The 19,109-nt window shown below is 49.7% G+C and overlaps 5 protein-coding genes across 6 annotated transcripts; 4 read left to right on the top strand and 1 right to left on the bottom strand.

The window, feature by feature from the left end:
- Positions 1-293: 293 nt before the first annotated feature.
- H257_08471 lies at positions 294-8,148 on the top strand. 2 transcript variants are annotated; one of them, XM_009834341.1, is made up of 9 exons: positions 294-1,226; positions 1,930-2,558; positions 3,004-3,124; positions 3,179-3,553; positions 4,239-4,526; positions 5,184-6,607; positions 7,183-7,503; positions 7,812-8,014; positions 8,084-8,148. In XM_009834341.1, the coding sequence occupies exons 1-9, from the start codon at positions 335-337 to the stop codon at positions 8,124-8,126; spliced, it is 4,296 nt and encodes a 1,431-aa protein (XP_009832643.1). In that variant the 5' UTR covers positions 294-334; the 3' UTR covers positions 8,127-8,148. The 2 variants fall into 2 exon arrangements, with proteins under 2 accessions (XP_009832643.1, XP_009832644.1); XM_009834342.1 differs by lacking the exons at positions 7,812-8,014; positions 8,084-8,148 and having other exon boundaries at positions 7,183-7,594.
- Positions 8,121-10,546, bottom strand: H257_08470 (hypothetical protein). Its single transcript, XM_009834340.1, has 5 exons — positions 10,451-10,546; positions 10,191-10,383; positions 9,585-10,135; positions 9,380-9,544; positions 8,121-8,556 (listed from the first exon to the last, which is right to left on the bottom strand). Exons 1-5 carry the CDS (start codon positions 10,526-10,528, stop codon positions 8,155-8,157), a joined length of 1,389 nt encoding a protein of 462 aa, XP_009832642.1. The 5' UTR covers positions 10,529-10,546; the 3' UTR covers positions 8,121-8,154.
- Positions 10,547-12,251: 1,705 nt separating this feature from the next.
- H257_08469 (hypothetical protein) lies at positions 12,252-14,416 on the top strand (the record flags this gene model as incomplete). The annotated part of the gene is made up of 1 exon (XM_009834339.1): positions 12,252-14,416. One exon carries the CDS (start codon positions 12,252-12,254, stop codon positions 14,343-14,345), a length of 2,094 nt encoding a protein of 697 aa, XP_009832641.1. The 3' UTR covers positions 14,346-14,416.
- A 171-nt stretch (positions 14,417-14,587) lies between these two features.
- Positions 14,588-14,927, top strand: H257_08468 (hypothetical protein; the record flags this gene model as incomplete). The annotated part of the gene is made up of 2 exons (XM_009834338.1): positions 14,588-14,675; positions 14,740-14,927. 2 exons carry the CDS (start codon positions 14,588-14,590, stop codon positions 14,925-14,927), a joined length of 276 nt encoding a protein of 91 aa, XP_009832640.1.
- A 3,062-nt stretch (positions 14,928-17,989) lies between these two features.
- H257_08467 (hypothetical protein) lies at positions 17,990-18,837 on the top strand (the record flags this gene model as incomplete). The annotated part of the gene is made up of 2 exons (XM_009834337.1): positions 17,990-18,375; positions 18,459-18,837. 2 exons carry the CDS (start codon positions 17,990-17,992, stop codon positions 18,835-18,837), a joined length of 765 nt encoding a protein of 254 aa, XP_009832639.1.
- Between the last annotated feature and the right edge of the window lie 272 nt (positions 18,838-19,109).

Raw genomic sequence — 19,109 nt, 5'->3', positions numbered from 1 at the left:
TAGACTTAATATTACCTGTTAGCATCACGTTACCATCGCACCCTACACCCAAGAAAAAACCAAGAGGACTTGGATATGTAATGCTCCACAAAGACAGTACTGTACTGTACCAGTACGCTACTACAGCTGTATTTTCCTCCTTGCACTTGCTCATACGCCATGGTTAAACGCTGGAAGGTACTCCGGATTACGTTTATACTGTTAACATCAAGCGATGACGTGGCGGTGGATACAATAGGCGGATTGTATCGATTTCGTTTTTACAGCAGAACGAGCGTTACAGTATCAAATTTGGGAGGTGTTCCTGAAGTGACCTGACTTTGGGGTGATCATCATGGAGGAGCGAGCGATGGTACATGGATGCACGGACTCCTTGGTGGCGGCGCCGACGACGACAACCAAAGCTCGCCCTAACTCTGTCACAGACTTGCCGATCTCTCCCATCACGCAAGAACTTCCCCATCATCCGATGCGCAATTCCGCCCCTTCACTTGCGGCCGCAATTGAAACGCTCCAAATCGATGTGTTGTCGGGGAGTGGATCGCACGCTCCATCGTCGGAAGGAGGTGGACTCCGTGGAGACCTCTCGGAAGTGTCCATCGACTTTGGGGAGAGCACGTTGTTGCATGGAACGGCGGAACTGACGCACCTCGGCCTCGCGGGATTCCTCAACATGCGGGAACACGGTCCGGGGTTCCATCGCATGAAACGATACTACTGCCGTCTCGTGGGTGTGCTCTTCTATCGCTTTTACACCAAGGAATCGGCGCGGGACCTGGCGAACGCGCACATGGAGAAAGAGATCGTCAAGGTCGAGAATTGGGACGGGAAAGGCGCGATCCATCGGTATTCCCAAGCGTTCAAGCTCGTGACGCCCCAAGGCACGTACAACGTGAACGCAGACAGCGAAGAAGAAAAAGGGCTGTGGATCCAGTACGCGAACGAGTCCATCGACGCCGCTGCGATGCAGATGCGCGACTGCTCGTTGCTGCCCAAGTCGTCCGTGCTCACGGCTGCGTCACCAGGCGGTCTCACCCTTGCCCGCCCGAACAAGGAGAAGGAAAAGCCGCCCAAATTCAAAGGCATCCCGAATTGCATGCATCCCACATGCAAGGTCCGCTTCGACAACACCAAGCGCCAGCATCATTGCCGCAATTGCGGCGACTCGGTCTGCTCGGACCATAGCTACCATTTTGCGCCGTTGCCGCACCTTCCTACCATGAACGGTACATCCTGTCCTTTCTCGTTTCGATCGTATGTTTCCATGTGTGTTTTCTGGCGGTTTTCGCATGTGAACATATGTGGGTGTTTTGTATTTCTTGGGTGGTATAATTCCCGGACCTGCGAAATCGAATACACAACTAATTTAAAGAGGAAGCCAACATTTTCTATCGTTATCGCCAATCGTATTGCAATGTTTATTCTATTTTTAGCCAATCATACGTCTTTGCTCGATTGGTTGGCGAATTGTTCATCAATCCCCCATAACTTATGAACAGCAAATACAATAGTAACACTCTTCACCATGAAACTCGTAAACGTGTTGACGTTTGTATATATCATGATATTGTGCTATTCACAGTCAAATTTATCCTGTTTTGGGGGATTGATGAAATCGCCACCTACTCGAGCAAAGGAGTATGATTGGCTATAAAGAATGATGGTGGCAATATGATTGGCTAAAAATATTGATTGATACTTCATTGCAGTCTCAAAGATACCTCTTCTACTTTATATGAAATTTCGAAGGTCCGGCGATTGTCCGCCGGAGGAAATTTTGAGTAGAACAAATCACAATACCTCGTACGACTACTAACTACGACGTAGTAGTAAACCAACATATTCATTCACGTTACCCATGAATAATACTAGAGTTTTTGCCGTATAAGACTTCCATTTTTAGCCCCCCTCATGTTGGCGCATATATAGGTCCGCAGCGGCAATGCACGCGCTGTTTTCGCGTCCATCGGTTCATGCAGCACATGCGTACGATGCTCCAAGTGTTTGTAAAGCACCGCCACGGCCGCAAACAGCAGCAACAGCAGCTGCAGCACGCGGCGCTGCTAAGCAACAAGAAGAAGGCGCTGCCAGTTTCAGCGTCTTCTTGCGGCATCTCCCAGACCGACGACCACATTGAAGACGTCAACCGGATGCGGGCGGCGGTGTCCGAAGCCGATTTTGGCGTGTCGGATGCGATCCAAGCGCTGCATTTGCACCGCAAGGACAGCGACGACGTGTACTGTGTGATTGTGGCCAAGCTACTCAAGCTGGGCGTGCAGCACCTGCCGGATTTTGACTTTTTCCTGCCGCAACTGTTCCACCTGTGGATCTCCATGGAGTACGAAACCCAGCTGGTCAAGTGGATGCTGCTCTTTCGTGTGCTTATGACCGCCGCCACGTACCATCTCCGTCTTGCGACGTCCATCCATTGGCTGCTAAGAGCTACGATCGACGACAGCTGCGGATGGGGGTTTGGCCAACGGGAGCTCGGAGTCCCAGAGTACCTCAAGTTTCGATTTGCGCCGTGTAAGGTTGCCATGTACAATTTGCACATGCTGGTACGATCATTATTATTTATGTATGTACTGACTGGTATTGTCCTTTCGCCCAACATTTGGAAATTTGTGCTGATTTATTGCCGACTCTATCGATTGATTTGTTGTTCTGACTTTTGTATGTAAAGATCGTCGAGTATCACACTAATTTCAGTCACACACTAATTCGGTGTTGATTTCGTCGACGAGTGAAATTGATTGGTTACTTGATTAGTGCTCTGGGTTTTGATTGGTCGTATTTCGATTCTCGGCCGATTTGGTGATTCTGCTCATTCGATTGCCACTCTAATTTCGAATCGAATTGACAATAAGATTTCAAATGTGTGTGCTTTTCTTTTTTATGGGGTATATGAATGGTCAGTCGCATGTAAGATATTTCTGTTTTTTCATATTGATTGCATGTAAATTTATTTTATTTTAGATTAAATCGATATTGTATGTTGTGTAGATTGAAAATCGAACGACGCTGACGTTTACACCGGATGCGGACCTGCGCACGATGCCCCTACAAGCCGAACTTCTCCAAGTGTACATTGATCGCATCTTGCATTTGCAAGAGTACGACTCTGGTAACAAACGTGCTTCCCAACTAAATATATGTATATTTATATATAATTGAATAGGATTGAATCTGCCGACGCCAGACTTGGCGCTGCCGTCGCCCATGAGCTCCACAAGAGGGGGCCCCGTGCCCCTAGGTCCATTTTTCAATGCATTTGCTGCGTGTACATTTCCCATTCACTGGACGGACCTCCCCTATCGCCCCCGCCTCGGGCCCCGAGATGCATCGGTGGAGCAAAAAGTATTTTTAGCCCAAGTCGAATTCATCGACCAGTTGGGCGACTTGGCCGAGAATCTGCGACACTGTCCTCGCTCCGAACGGAAGAAAGCGCTGCCCACGGAGCTGGAAAAGATTCCGCTGCCCACGGCCGCGTACTATCCGTTGACGCCCGTGGACGAACCCCTCCATCGCTTTGTGCACGTGTGTATCAAAGAAGGTATATATATATATATATATATATATATATATTTCAACGGATTTGATGGTTTGGAATGGTGCTTTATACTATATATTGATTGATCCAACCCCCATTGGTCGATCAGTTGACATTTCTGGACTCGGATTGGCTACAACGCTTTATATATATTCATTGTGGTTTCTGGAGATTCTAGTCGATGTAGTTTGGCTCGATGCATGTGTGCATTAAAAAAGGTGTATAGATTATATCGATAATATATATTTCAAGAGATTTGACTGTTTGGAATGATCATTCAAAGTAAATATATTGATCGAACCCCAAGGATTGATATGATGACATGTCTTGTCTCGAATCGGCTACAACATGTTATCGATTGCCATCAAACTTTCTGGATATTCTAGTCGACGTAGTATGTGCACGTGTGTATCACAGAAGGGTTACAAGTATAGATATATATATTTCAAGGGATAATATTGTTTCAAGGGATAATCTTGTTTGGAATGATAATTTAAAACAATATTTTGATCGAACCCCATTGGTTGATTTGATGCCATGTCTTGTCGCTAATTGGCCAAAATGTTTGATCCATTGTCATAATTTCTGGATATTCTATTGGATGGAGTTTGTGATAGTACAATCCACCGTGTCCAATATGTGGAATAAAAAGCTGAAGATTGCGATATGTTGGTTTATATTTATCTAGGAACGGTGTTTACGACCAAAGCACGGGCGCCGACGCTGGTCTGGTTTGAGGTCGAATCAGTGGATGTGGCGCCTGAGACACTGTGGCTGAGCCAGACGAGGCCGTCCGCGCCCCTTGTCTGCGACGACGCGCCGCCGCATCGGCAGTCTATGGACCACGACGCCATCGACAACGTCCTGCGCGACGAGCGGCTGCTCACGTCACTTCGCCATATCCACAACAACGGCGACGACGACGACGATACTGACGATGTGGTGCAAGTGTCCATCAAAGTGCCGCTTTCAAACGGTAGTAGTACATGATCTTGTGTGTTTATTGAGAGAGTATTTGCCAATTCTATGATCGAGGATTGTGTGGCCTACAAGTCACACACATATTTTCCAACTGTGATTGATATTGGTTGGCTATATGTTGTATATTCGGTACATATTTCCAGACCCCGTCGAATCACGAATCGACAACGCTATTGGCTAATCCAATTTCGCGTGGATATATTTGATTGGCTCTGACAGAAAGGACAACTTAATTCAACCAATCAGAACTTGAGAGCGTGATTCAATATTGATTCGACAAACAATTGTGGAAGTTTATAGCGAAGTCACAAGACGTTTTCTTTTGTATTGTACTTTCGAGTGAAATTTCGTGTTGTGGCATGGTTTCTCGTTGGAATTGAAATCGATTTGATTGGCTACTTCAGATGAGCTCAAAATTATTAACCAATCAAAACCCATTTCCAATGAAATTCAACCAATCAGATCGATTGCGGATCGGTTTGGTTGGCGCGATTCGATTGCACCCCCTCCCCAAATTTGTATCAAATCGACAATGTGCATGTTTTTGATTTGATTGTGTCGTCGATTCCTCCTCCAGTTTAATCGCTGCAGTTTTAACACTCAACAATATATATATATATATATAAATAAATCAGTACTCAATTGTGTGTAGGATCAACGGCCAAGTTGCGACGATCGGGTAGCCTCGTGAGCCATGCCAATCAGACGTACTCAGACGAGCTGATTCACGCAGCCGAAGCAGACGCGACGAGAGCCCCCATGGACCTCTCAACGCTGACCAATCCCCACCACACGAATCATCACCATGGCGGCGGCGGCGGCGGCGGCGGCGGCGGTCCGCCCATGCTTGGCTCGAGTCTGTTTCCGCGATCCAAGGGCAGCATCAAGCTCGAGTTGCTCCCCACGGACGTGGAGAAGCTGTCGACGGAGCAACTGGAAACGATTGCAGACAAGTTGCTCCAACACTTGGTCGCGCACCCGCCGCCGCGACGCGCGCTGGACCAGCATGTAACATCACATCATACCCCCGTTCGTCGTGCATCGACCCCCACCACTTCGACTGTTTTGGAAAGCAAACACCCGGCATTGGGGCGGCTCACGGTCGAAGCGATCAAGGAAAGCATGGAGAAGATGAAGAAGAACTTTTTACACGACGACGACAACTGGGATGTGCGGCATGCGTTTACCGGCAGCGACGGTATCGCGACCTTGCTGGAGATGCAAGTCGCGCACAATGAACAGCATGCGACGTGGCTCGGGTCCGAATTGCTGCATAACCACCTGATTCAACCAGTGCCGCCCCAGTCGAGTGGGCTCAATATCGGCGGTGGACGCGATTATTACGACGACATTGTGTTTCAAAACGACCATGCGACACTGTTTGTTGTGACACTGAAACCCGACCAAGACACTAGTCTCCATGTTGTGAATGACTTTACCGGGCGTAGTACGATTGTGGGCCGTCAGTCAACGCGACCGACGCGGTACACGTCGTCGCAGATGGGGACCCGAGGCGACGACACGCACGACGAGTCGCTGATGTTGCCGCCGATGAGTCACATGGATCGCATGGACCCGGACAAGGTGATGCTGTATATGCAGACACTACAACACGCGATAGAAGCGTATGTGATGCCCCCCGACGAACGAGATCGCGCGATCGTGACGTGGCAGCTGCTGCAGGATCAGCTCGATGTGATCTGCAACTATGTTCGAGAAAAGCAAGTGCAGCGGCACAACCAGGTGAAAAATATGTTTGGCGAGGGCGCCGACGATAAGCGCAAGCGTATGCGTGAAAGCAGCACCCACGCATCTACGTACAAAGCCAAGTGGGATATCAAGGCCATGATCATCAAAAGCAACGACGATTTGCGCCAGGAAGTGCTCTGTTTGCAGCTGATTCGCCAGTTTCGAGACATTTTTAACAGCGCCGAGCTCGATCTGTGGCTGTACCCGTACGGAATCATTGCCACATCCGCCTCTACCGGCATTATCGAAGTGATTCTCAACGCGACATCCCTCTCGAGTCTCAAGGGATCACCTGGATACACCAACTTGAACCAGCATTTCATCACGGTATGCTATATATATATATTGATTGTCCTTTTACTCAATATTTGGATATTTGTGCTGATTTATCCATTGATTTGTTGGACTAACTTTTGCATGTAAAGGTCGTCGAGTATCACACGAATTTCAATCACACACTAATTCGATGTTGATTTGGTCGAAGAATGGATTTGATTGGCTACTTGATTGGTGATGTGGGTTTTGATTGGTCGATATATCGAGTGTCTGCCGATTTGGTTTTGCATTCGATTGAGCACCCCAATTTCGACGCGAGTTGATTATATATATATATTTGGACGAGTACTGACCTAAACAACGAGTGGTTGGAGTGCAATATAATGGATGGATGGTGTACATTCGATGCAAATACATGGATATATTTGTTGGTGCTGCCAGTTGTATGTACAACAATCACCACCCACCGATGGAGTGATGTTTTCTCACTAATTGGCGTCATACACCGTACTGTTTGTTGTGGATTGGTTGACCTGCTGCTGCCCCGTACTTTGGCTCCATTTTCGTCTATCAAAAGCTAGATTTTGTATGACCTAACTGACGATTGAATAATTGATTGTTGTCAGGTATATGGAGGGTTGGACACGCCAGCGTACAAGACGGCGATGGGCAACTTTGTGCGCAGCATGGCCGCGTATTCTCTGGTGTGCTACATCCTCCGCATCAAAGATCGGCACAACGGCAACATCATGCTGGACGCGGACGGCCACTTGATCCATATTGACTATGGGTTCATGCTGGGCATTCAACCGGGAGGTCGGTTCAGTCTGGAGCAGCGCGTGCCGTTTAAACTCACGACCGAAATGGTCGACGCCATGGGCGGGACCCAAAGCGAGTACTTTCGCGAGTTTGTCACGCTGTTGATTCAAGGGTTTTTGGCGTTGCGGGTATGATTATCAAGATATATTGAAATGATGGTTGTTTCATCTATATATAGACATATAAATGATTGTTATTTTCATCTAGATGAACACATTTAAATGATGGTTATTTTCATCTATATGAACACATTTAAATGATAAATGATGGTTGTTTTCATCTATATCAAGACATTTAAATGATAAATGATGGTTGTTGTCATCTATATAATACATAGAAACGATTGTTATTTTCATCTATATGAACACATTTAAATAATAAAGGATGGTTGTTGTCATCTATATCAAGACATTTAAATGATAAATGATGGTTGTAGCAAACCCAAAACGTCGACACGATCTTGATGATGATAGCCATCATGGCTCGGCACTCGAGCTGTCCGTGCTTTCTCAATCGCAATCCCCAAGACATTTTGAACCAGACCAAAGCCCTCTTTGCCCTCGAACTGACCACGGACCAAGTGATTCCGCACGTGATGAAGTTGGTGCGATGGAGCCTCAACAGCTTTGGCTACCGAAAGTATGTATACATATCTTTGTCTCCCAATCAATATATATATATATATCGTGGCTAACTCATTGTGACTAGATACGACCAATTCCAGCACATGACCAACGACATTTTACCGTAATAAAATTTAAATTCTGTGTTTATTTTGTTTAGTTGTCTTTGTATGCACTGCACAACGTCCCGTCCAGCGTGTAAATGGCGGGGTACTGCCACGCCAGCAACGCCCACTGGTCGACAGACACGACCAGATCCGTGGGGGCAAACCGACTTAAAATAGTGTGATGCATCGAGTCCAATGTAACAGTGGGAAACAACTCCAACGACGACGGCACGCGGAGCTCGCATTGCTCCGACACGACCATATCGTGAAACGCGTCGAAGTGCGTAAAAACCACTTGGACGCAGTCAAAGGTAGCTATGTCCAAGGACCGGCCCCGATGAACCAGCACGCCGTACGTCGACGCACCAGAGGAACTGTGGCTCGCAAGGCCTGCAACTGGAATCTGGATCGAATGGGCCAAAATCATCCCCGATTTCGAGTACACACCAATCTATATTTCAAGTGTTCATTAGTGTGAACTGTCTATCGATTCAGTCAGAAACAGTTGGATCGACGGATCAAGATTGTAAAGAACAGCAGCAGCACAACATGTAATCGACACACACTCGACCGACTGACCTTTGAGCAATATATATATATATATATGATTTCGTTCTGGGATATATATATAAACGTATTTATTTGGTAGACAATAGGATAGTATCCTGTAGTATTAATAATATATATATATATATATATTAGTGGATGATTTCGGAATGTAATATGAGGGCGTGAAGTGAAATATAAACATTTATATGATATGCAAAATAGTATATATATATATATATATGTGATACTAGGAAAGGACCAGGATGTGTATATACATATATATAGATAGGAATAGATTTATTTGATAGGCAAAATGACCAATCAACAACAACCAAGTGGCCAATCAAACTCCAGGATTTATCGAATTCGTGTATACCTTCAAATAGCGTGCATGGCTTCAATACATCTTTACATATAAAAATACAGTCCAAAAGTATACAGTATAGTCCACTGATAGGAGAACCAGGTCATTCTACCTTCGAAATTTCATATAAAACTAAGTTGAAGAGGTATCTTTGTGACTGCAATACTAAAATCAATCTCTTTAGCCAATCAAATTGCAACCTTCATTCTTTGTAGCCAATCATACTCGTTTTCTCGATTAGTTTTCATCAAAAATCCCCCAAAATAGGCAACATTTGACTGAAAAGCACAATAATACACTTGACAAATTAGGTACACTACATCAACAATATGACATTCCACATACATATATAAAGTCGTACAGTGTGTTTTTGGGTGCCAACAAGGGCGTTGCAGGGGAGGGAGCGCGGGGAGAGTCCGATGCAGCAGCTCACGGCGCGATCATGTACTGTCATTTCAAAGTACACGGCCTTATTGATGGGAATTCCCGCCGTCGCCCGCACTGTGCGGTACAAGCCGGGAAGGACCTGCAATGTCATGTTCACAGTGAGAATTCTGTGTATTTACCTTGGTCACAGCGTGGGCGCCGCAGCTGAGCTGGAGTTCGGCGTGGCAGTCGTGGCGATTGAACTTGACGATGCAAATGTTGTCGGCGGTGCCAGTCAGAGCCGCGGCGCGCTCGGCGCGTAGTTGATCACGGACTTGGTAAAGCACATTTTGGGACAACGACGCGAGAGATGACTGCCAGTGGAGCCGCGCGGTGGGGGACGCGGGCATGGACTGCGGCGATTTGAGCGTCGAAGAAGACGAGGGGGGTGCGAAGGAAGATGATGTTTGGAGCTGGACGGTTGCGTCGAACGGCTTGAGGTTGATGGGGTAGTGCATGGAGCGCTGGATGCGATGGTTGAGGGAAGACGAGACGGGAACGTCCTTCTCTGTGTACGACAGAACTATGGCTGTCAATGTGTCGACGGCAGTGCGGTCTTGCGTGGGGGATGGCGCCGCCGTCAAGTGGCACTGGATCCATCGGACGAGCCGCGATACGCCGGGTACGTACGCCATGTGCGCGTACACGTGGTCGAAAACGGACATGGCGAGGTCGTGCAACCATGCCCAAGCTGTGCGAAATGCTAGCATGTCACACGGCAGCGTGTGCAGGAGGAATGACTGTACCTGACAAGAGGATGGACGTGATGGTGGCTTCGTCCCCCGCGGATGACGGTGATGACGTGAGGTAGCGCTCGGCCTGTAGCAGGTTTCTTAGGTGTTGCTCGGCTTGGAGGACAATGTGAAGCGATGCATCGAGGTGGAGGCGTTCAAGGATTGAGTTGACGGCATGCAGCAACGCAATGCACACGACAACCATCTACATGCATGCAGCTCGGTGAGATGCATGAAGAACAAGGGATGGCGAGGTTGATGGATGTGGTTACGTTGTGCTTGGCGTCTTCGACGGAGGACACGGACAGCGTCTTGCACCTCGCGACGACCGCCGTCACGGACGTGTACATGTTATCTTACGAAACGCATAAATCGGTTCAACGAACGTGGTGAAGAATATACGATGTCAGAGGTTTTTCACAAACCCCAACCGTCCTCCAACAACCGCCTACACTTTGTAATAACATTTGTAAAGTGAGTGGTTCCGTCAATATAACTGACGTAACCGAATTAATATCTGATATTTAGTGTTGTAATGTACCCAATGCTACACCGTGTAGTAAACTTACTTACAGGTAGAGTCCGAGTAAGGTACAGTAACGCATCGAAATCGCGAACACTTTTTGCGTCGTGTAAAGTCTAATTTTTGACGCATCATATCTCTGGAAATCTGTGGAATTGCGCAAATCTCAAGGTATGGTAGGAAAATATAATTCGTGCACTATTTTATAGTTCCTATTAGATCATACTGGTAAAACAACTGAATGTGTTGTTTGTAATGGATTATTGCGATCAGTCATAAAAGTCGGAATGACGGTTGTGATTTTCTAAATCGCGAACAGCGCGCGTATATCTTGATTTTTGTATTGAGGAATATAAATTTGCACAATTTATGTTTATTTTATTGCTGTTCCCGATTTCGATGCGTTACCTTACAGTTAACGTTACTATTAATCAGGAAATATCACGTAGCAAAATCACTCTAACAGAGTGATTTTGCTACGTGATATTTCCTGAAAAGTTTCACGATGAAGTCTTTTGATCTGCCAATCAAAACGCTTGAACATGTAAATTACCAATTTCGCTTCATGGATGAATGGCATGGTCGGCACCAAACGTAGATGAGCGGTAGGTAGGACGCACTAGTAGATGAGCGAGGATATCGTAGGCGAGCAGTGGTATAGTGCCGAACGTAAACCAGTCAACAGATACATCCTATCCCCCAGTGTTCATCGACCACCTCAAAGCGGTGATGTTTGAACGTCGGCGCGATGCACACTACAGCATATAGGGATGGTGCAAGGTCACAAACTGTACACATTGCACCTAATGCACTGGGTCGTTGATATGCCTAAAGATTGGGAGCCGTACCCTACCGGTAGGTGATCCAGAAGAGCCGCAACAACGCACACAGCGGCAGTTCTGCTTGAATTTGAATTTTTCCTATAGCAAGAGCACCTTCCCAACATGATATTCCCCGAAGGATTTTCAGGGAAATTGTATTGGATAATTCGTGTGGATTCTTGGTGCAAAATCACTCTAATAGTACAAACTTTATTTAGATACAGTGTACTCGAAAATATGTCGACGGGATTTAAGGTATGTACTGTAATGTTATGTTAGCTTACTACCAGGTAGGCATCCAGAACATCAACGCCCTAATTTCGGTAGTAGTATATTTACCATCGTCGATATAAAAACGAAGCCGATTTTTACGGAAATGTGTAGAAGTATTAGTATTGTACCCTGATTAATACTACTACTAGTATTCCGGAGTACTGTTTGGGTAGAAAAGAGTACTCAGCGGTCTATATAAGCCATCGATTGTGTGATGAGCAGCGCTATCCTGTACTTGTTGGTCAAGTTGAATTTAATACTCAAGTATATACGGTGCAAACTGTAATCCCACCGAAAATCGTGCTGCCCCAGACGAATCAAGTTGCTTTTGCTGTTGGTGGTGGTAACCGAATGCATATATTAATTGTGAGAGGTTCCCACGAAATTTGAATGGAGGCGATTTTTGAATTTCTCGGTTTGAGCGGTTGATAGCATTGCATTGAAGCCGAGGATAAGATGGTGCTGAAGCTGCTTGTACGTTGTCCCGAAGGGCAGCAGTTCCTCACAATCACGGAGCGTCCAGCGGACATGACCGTGGAAGCATTGGCCAAGCAGATCTCACGAGAGTCCAAGGTCGTCGGGGTCTCGCTCGTGTCCGCGCCAGGCCTTCAGAAGAAGTTCCTCAACGACGTAGGGGAAGCGTCTTACTTTGTGCTTCCGGGCTACGCCAAGGTGCAGCATGTGTTGAGCGAGCTGGATCTGGTGCATGTGCATGCCGAACACGTGTACACGACCGCGGACGCACGCAAGCAGGCAGCTGTGCCTGTAACTCCTGGCGACAACAACCAACCCAAGCGAAAGCAGCCGCATCCGTCACACGATGATGCCACCGTGGAAACGAAGAAGGCCAAGGCGGCGGCTCCCGACAAGACGGCCACCATAAACAAGCCGTTGGAAGCTGTTTCGAAGAAGCAAGCGGCAACCACGACCAACCCCGCCACGACCAACCCCGCCAACAAGGCGGTCGCTCCTACCACGACCACGACGTCCACTACGGAGCAGCCATCGACCAAGAGCAAGAAGAAGAAGAAGAACAAATCTTCCGCTGCTTCCGCCGCTGCATTGGCTCCAACGACTGACGTCGAAAAGGTTATTGAACCTGCAGCCAAAGCTGGCCTAGCTAAGAAGCCCACAGCCGACGTTGTCGCTGACTCGGTGCCTCAAGAGCCGGTCGCGAAGAAGGCGAACGCGGCAGGGAAGGACGCCAAGACCAAGGCTACCGGGGCGGATGGCGCTGCCGACCAACCCGCCGCCGCCACTGCCACTGCTGCTGGCAGTAAGCTTACAAAGAAACAAGCAGCCGCCAAAGCTGCTGCGGACAAGGTCGTTCCCGTGGATGTGCCTGCTGTGGATGTGCCTGCTGTGGACACCACCACCACCCCTGCAACAGTAGTTGCTAAAACGACACCCAAGGCGAAGAAAGTGTCGCCAGCGAAAAAAAAGGCGGACAAAGCAGCTACCGGTCAGGCGGCTGTTGAACCACCTACGACGGCTGCACCTACGAAGGCTACACCTACGAAGGCTGCACCTACGAAGGCTGCACCTACGACGCCTAGCGCTGCGAATGGGGCCAAAGTTGCCCCGGAAGCCAAGAAGTCCAAAGCCAAGGCCGCGCCAACAGCTGACACTATCGTGGACGTCATTGCTACTTCCAACCAAGAAGAACCAGTAACAACCACGAGTCCATCGTCATCATCTGGACAAGACATCGATTCTCCGCTTGTCGTGCCCAACCAAACCCCGCCAGCGAAGAAGAACCAGGCGGCCAACTTCGAACATGAATCCGCTGAACACTCCACGACGACAGTGGCGGCGGCTAAGAAGGGCACGAAAGCACGAGCTGATGCTGCCAAGGCAAAGAAGGAGGTCCCAGCTACATCTGACGAGGCGGCGTCAGCTCTCCCCAAAAAGCGAGGCCGACCTGCCTTTACCCCCGAGCAAAAGGAAGAAGCTGCCCGCGCACGCTTAGCCAAGTCTGTGGCCAGCAAGGCGACTGTCGTGTTGGACGGCGATGACGACTCGGATGATGACGATATTCCCCTTGTCAAGAAGGCGAAAGCGACCAAGAAAGCCACGGGGTCTAATACCTCGGACAAGAGCCCCAAGACCCCAACCAAAAAGGACACGGAGAAATCGCGCAAGCCGCCGGTGGCGCGCAAGGTGGTGGCGTCGACGCCGCCGCCGCCCCCGTTTGCCAAAGCCGCCCCGACGACGGAATCGGCCCTCGCGCGACTGGCGGCTCAAATGCCGGCCGACTCGGATGATGATTCGGATCAGGAAGCGCTGGTGAAGCCAGTAGCAGCAGCAGCTGGGACGAAGAAGAACAAGAAGAACGTGGACGAGGACAAGGTTGCGCTCAAGAAGAGGCCAAAATCCAAAGAAACCAAGGCGAATAGCAGTGGAAAGAACCTCACCAAGGCGACAGTGTTCGACTCGATCGCTCAAGCCAACAAGCGGCTGAGTATGACTGGAGACTTGGAACTGTCCAATGCGCCCAATCCGTTTCAAAAGACCAAAAAGCAACCGGTTAGCAGCGTCATTTCGCTCTAGATTTGTATGTGTTGTTGTGGGACATTCAGTAGTTTTGCATGTAAAATCAACACGATCATGATACCTACTGACTCGGACACAACGGTCGGTACCTTTGCGGATGATAGTGTAGGTAACCAACTGTAAGTAGTAAGAAATAGCACAAGCTAGTGTACCGTTTCGGTCCATAATTTGATGAAGTACAAATGTACAGAGCACAGTGTTCGTAGTAGTTGAACAGATGACACTGGAATTCGATCTACATGATCGTGGACTCGAATGCGGAGTTCCACACTGTACCGATAGCCGCGACCAAGTTGATCACCGAGTACGAGTATCTTCAAAAGGAAGGTATTCTCAAGGTCCGAGGACGAAACATGAACGACGCTGTACTTGTCGTTCATCGCGATCGAAGGCCACCCATCAAAAACGGGGACGAGGGGCAACGTTCTCGAGGCCACGACAAGTGCCGCAATTGTGGGACGATTGGACACTGGGGTCGTGACTGTCGCAGACCAGACCGTGGTACTCAAGTTAGCAGGCGGGGGCGTGGAGAACGTGAGCCCCGGCATGCCGTCCCATCCGCCCATGCGAATGCCGTGAGATCAGAGCCAGTCTATGACGAGGACTACCTCTTCTCTATCGGATCTAAGTTGCCATCGGCGAATTTTCTTCTCGTCAATCGTCGCTACCGGTGTCGACTCGCCTCATGGTTGTGGATTCTGGCGCATCGTGCCACATCACAGGGAACCTCCGACATTCTATATGTCCGCGTCGCATGTGAGCGATCAGTCGTTGTGGCTGAAGGACATCGGATGCACATCACACAGATGGGCATGGTCCAACTTGTCAGCATCGATGGAGCTCACCTGGTTCTGACCGACGTGCTGTAAGCTTGATCGAACCCAATGGACGGGGAATGCTTTCTCCGTCAATATATATATATATATATATATACAGGCAGTGCAAACAGGTCCGCACGAACGCTTCGATATCCGTGGAGAGCGACTCCCACACAAATTTGTCGGACACCAACTTGGTCGTCGCTGCGATGCTACGGTGACCGCTGACTCCTTGGTGAGTGATCACACACATCCGCTGCGGTATGTCAACAGCACCGTCTGGGATCCAAATTCGTCCGTCTTCCACGTAAAAATGGGAGTTGTCGTCCAATCCACGTATGGCGGGTCCCTCCCCCTTCCATGGTAGAACGTTGGATGCCGCTGATCGTAGCGGCTGTTGGCCACTCGAAATCAACTTGTTGCAGAGGCAACGCTACATGGATCAACTTGCGAATATTCGAAACTGGTTGATTCGTCGGAGCCGAACCCCAACGGCTCAGGAGGTCGCCCCATACATTCTCGTCACCCGAGACGCACTCAATGGTGTACGGGAAGGTCGACATCACCAGCGACCATCCCTGCAGGTGCCATGTTGGCGTTCGAGCCACTTGGGTTGAAAATGTACACCATGTTGCAGTGATCCGTAAACAGACGGAAACCACTCGGGCGTACGTACGACCTGGTAGTCAAGCCTCTTGCACGACTCCACCACGGCATAGGCCTCCTTCTCGACAATGGGCCAATGCGCACTCGCGCCAGAAAACGACCCACTAATGAACGCAAGCGGCTGGTGCCGCAGGTCTTCGAGAGGCAAGTCCAGGTCCTCTGGCGGTACTTGTGCGGCAACCGCACCCCAAAACAGGTCACTGGCGTCCGTGAAGACGCAGACCGTCATGTCTTCTCGCGGGTGCAAGAAGGGCACCACATGCGCCAACGCGTGTTTCACATATTTGAAACACTTCAGTTGGTCGGTCGAACATCCCACGACAGGAAGTGCAACACGCACTAACGCAGTTTTCTTGCAGCTTCCGACTGCCTTGGTGGCTACGTCTAGCAGACCTCGCAGCGGGTCCACCGGCTGGTTGTAACCAGACCGGATGCTCGCATGCATCCAGTTGGTTACACACACAAACTGCTGGAGGTCGGCCACTGTCGTCGGCGGCGACAAATCCACGAATCCTTGAATTCGGCTAGGGGAATGTGTGATTCCATGGGCTGAAATCACGTTGCCACACCACTCTGCCTCGCGCAGAAAGATATGACACTTCTTCGGGCTCAACTTGAGTCCGAACTGGGCACAGATGGACAGGACTTGGTCCAACATGTTGAGCAGCTCGTCCGCTCGTCTTGGCGGACCCCAGCAAGTCGTCGAGCCAGGCCTACAGGCCTCGAAACAGCAGTTCATCAAACATTTGGTGGACAACCGACTGGCAGTACGGGACAGCGTCCGTCTGTCCCTTGAGCACGCGGGTCGGGGTGTACACGCCGAAGGGCGTCATGAACGAGAAGTACATCTGGCTGTCCGCAGGTAGCGGCAACTGCCAGTACCCCTTGGTCCAGTCCAACGTGAAGTATACGCCCGTTCCGACCAGACAGACCATCGCGCTGTCCAGCTTTGGCATCGGCCAAGGCACCGGCTCCGTGCAGGCGTTGATCGGCCTGCTGTCGATCGTCATGCGCAAGTCGCCGACTTCCTTCTTCGGCACAATTCTTGGGGCCCATTCTTCCTTGCTCCAACAAGATGGTCTTCAACGCTGAAGACCAGTAACTCCATGGCTGGGTGACTCACGATGAGTTGGGTTGCAGTCGACGCGTCGTCGACCCAGGCCTTCAGACCGCGCAACACAAGCAGTCCACATCTCGTGTCCAGCGTCACGCAGTTGAACTTGACGCTGCGCGTCGTCACAACTGGCTTGGTATCACTGCCTTCCGGGTACGCCAAATGCAGTACGTTGTGGGAGACAGTCCCAACTTTGACACCGGTTGCGTCCAACGCATCCATGACGCCGCGCGTGACAACGGTCACATCCGAACCATAGTCCAAGAGCACATCGTCCACGCGGACGATATTCTCCAACAGCACGCGCCCTGTCTTCTGTCGCTGCGGCTGGTTGACCAGCACCTTGATGCCTTCCTTCCAGCGCTTGACTTGCGCTACCAACGGCGTTTCGGCTTCGCCAGCGTCACGGTGACTCATGTCACCGCACTTCAAGCAGCCCTTCCTGGCAGGTGGCTCGGCGGTCTTGGGCACGATCGCATCGGCCTTTCCACCAACTCTGCCATTGTTCTTTGCGTCGTCATCCCGGCCGCCTTCACGACTTGGAGCTTGAGGCTTGTCGCCTCGTGGAGCTTATACCGGCTTCGCTGCCAGGGATGGTTTAGACTCGTCGTCAAGTCCAACGTACAGCTGGTGGCCAGCTGCAAAAGTTCGCAGCCATTTGACGTAACGTAAGACGTCGCTCTTCAACTCCTTGTTCCGTTGCAACTACAGATGCTTTTGAACCTATGTCTTCACGAATTCGGGCTTGATCGACTTCGTCATGACTTCGACGACCATCTTGCCTTCTTGATGGAGTATCACTCCTGATGCGTCCAAGATCTTCGTATCGAAACGAATCGCTCGTTGCAGACGTTGCTTCAAAACGTCCAGGTCTTGAAGGACTTCCTCAAACGCCGACTTGAACCATGCGACCCACTCATCGTTCGTGATGGAATTGTGGTCGCGGTTGAAGTTGAATAGCGCGATTCGGCTATTCGAAAACGGGTCCATGCAGGCACTCACGGGCCCTCAAGGCGTTCCGTGCACTCATGTCCGAGTGGTCGATGCAGCTAGATCAGTGGCGGCTGATTGTCCCAGTGGTGATGTTGGTACTCAACCAAAGTCCGTCCGACACACTCGGCGGTGTAGCACCGACTATTGTCATGACGGGTAGTCGAGCAATGTCGCCCTTGGATCTCATTTCTATTCCTTCGGCGGCCAAAGTTACGAAGTTGGACGACTTGCTGTCATGGCGAAGCGATGGCACGGCGGCGATGGCAACCGCCTTGGACAAGATGCATGCGAAGGTGTTGGACGCTTCGACAAGCAAGCGTCAGAAAAATCGTGAAAGACGATCGAAGAAAAAAGACGCGGAAATAGCCCAGTTCGACGTGGGCGATTTTTTGCTTTACGTGACGTGCGGTCGATTTCACACTATGGCGTGGACCAGGTCAAGTGGTCAAGACAACATCTGATTGGATTTTTGAAATCCAAAATTTGGTGACTGGGGTGGTCGGTCCGTGAAGCCCACAGCAATCGCCTCAAGTTTTACGCCGACGACCCATTGGATGTGACGGAAGAACTGCTGCGCCGCATTGCGCACAGCGCCGAAGGTCACGTGGTCGACCAGTTCCTCGACTTCCGCTACTACGATCGATTGGCCGCGTTTGAAGTGTGCGTGCGCTGGCGCGGTTTACAAGAAATTGAAGCCTCGTGGGAGCCGGCGGACAATTTGTTGGAAGACATTCCAACTGAGTTCAAGCGCTACGTGCGCTCCAACAAGGTCGATGCTCAAGTCAAGGCGATGGCAACTGCGTTGGGCGTGACGCAATCGTTGGGGGAGATTGTTGCGAATTTGCCATTCGCAGAACCCCTGAACCCCTCCCAAGATGGTATCCAAGTGTTCGATTAGGTTGGATATCCTCTGTGCGATCCTATTCGCTAGTTAGATTGTTGGCTGCCCAGCAGCTGTCTGATTAGGTTAGGGTTAAGCCCCAGTGAATACTTGCCACTGGAGGGAATTCACTTTGTGATTTGCCTTTCGATCGGACTTCGCAAGGTCCGTCAAGTTGAGACGCAACACCCACGCTGACGTTGCACTCTAGGAGGTATTGAACCGCTGGACGATCTCTCAAGTGAACATCGACATAAACTTGAAGCTGAACGGTCAACCTGTGGACAAGC

The sequence above is a fragment of the Aphanomyces astaci genome, assembly GCF_000520075.1.
Source record: "Aphanomyces astaci strain APO3 unplaced genomic scaffold supercont1.19, whole genome shotgun sequence".
Classification (NCBI taxonomy): domain Eukaryota; phylum Oomycota; class Saprolegniomycetes; order Saprolegniales; family Verrucalvaceae; genus Aphanomyces; species Aphanomyces astaci.
Note: the sequence above shows the minus strand (reverse complement) of the source record. Positions and strands in the feature narration are given on the sequence as shown.

Excerpts from the sequence above, each read along its gene's own strand:
- H257_08470 (XM_009834340.1), bottom strand. The coding sequence starts at position 10,528 with ATGTACACGTCCGTGACGGCGGTCGTCGCGAGGTGCAAGACGCTGTCC. Across the intron at positions 10,384-10,450 it reads TCGAAGACGCCAAGCACAAC|ATGGTTGTCGTGTGCATTGC; the intron begins GTAACCACATCC and ends GCATGCATGTAG. Across the intron at positions 10,136-10,190 it reads CACGTCCATCCTCTTGTCAG|CTTGGGCATGGTTGCACGAC; the intron begins GTACAGTCATTC and ends CATTTCGCACAG.
- H257_08471 (XM_009834341.1), top strand. The coding sequence starts at position 335 with ATGGAGGAGCGAGCGATGGTACATGGATGCACGGACTCCTTGGTGGCG. Across the intron at positions 3,554-4,238 it reads GCACGTGTGTATCAAAGAAG|GAACGGTGTTTACGACCAAA; the intron begins GTATATATATAT and ends ATATTTATCTAG. Across the intron at positions 7,504-7,811 it reads AAGGGTTTTTGGCGTTGCGG|CAAACCCAAAACGTCGACAC; the intron begins GTATGATTATCA and ends TGATGGTTGTAG.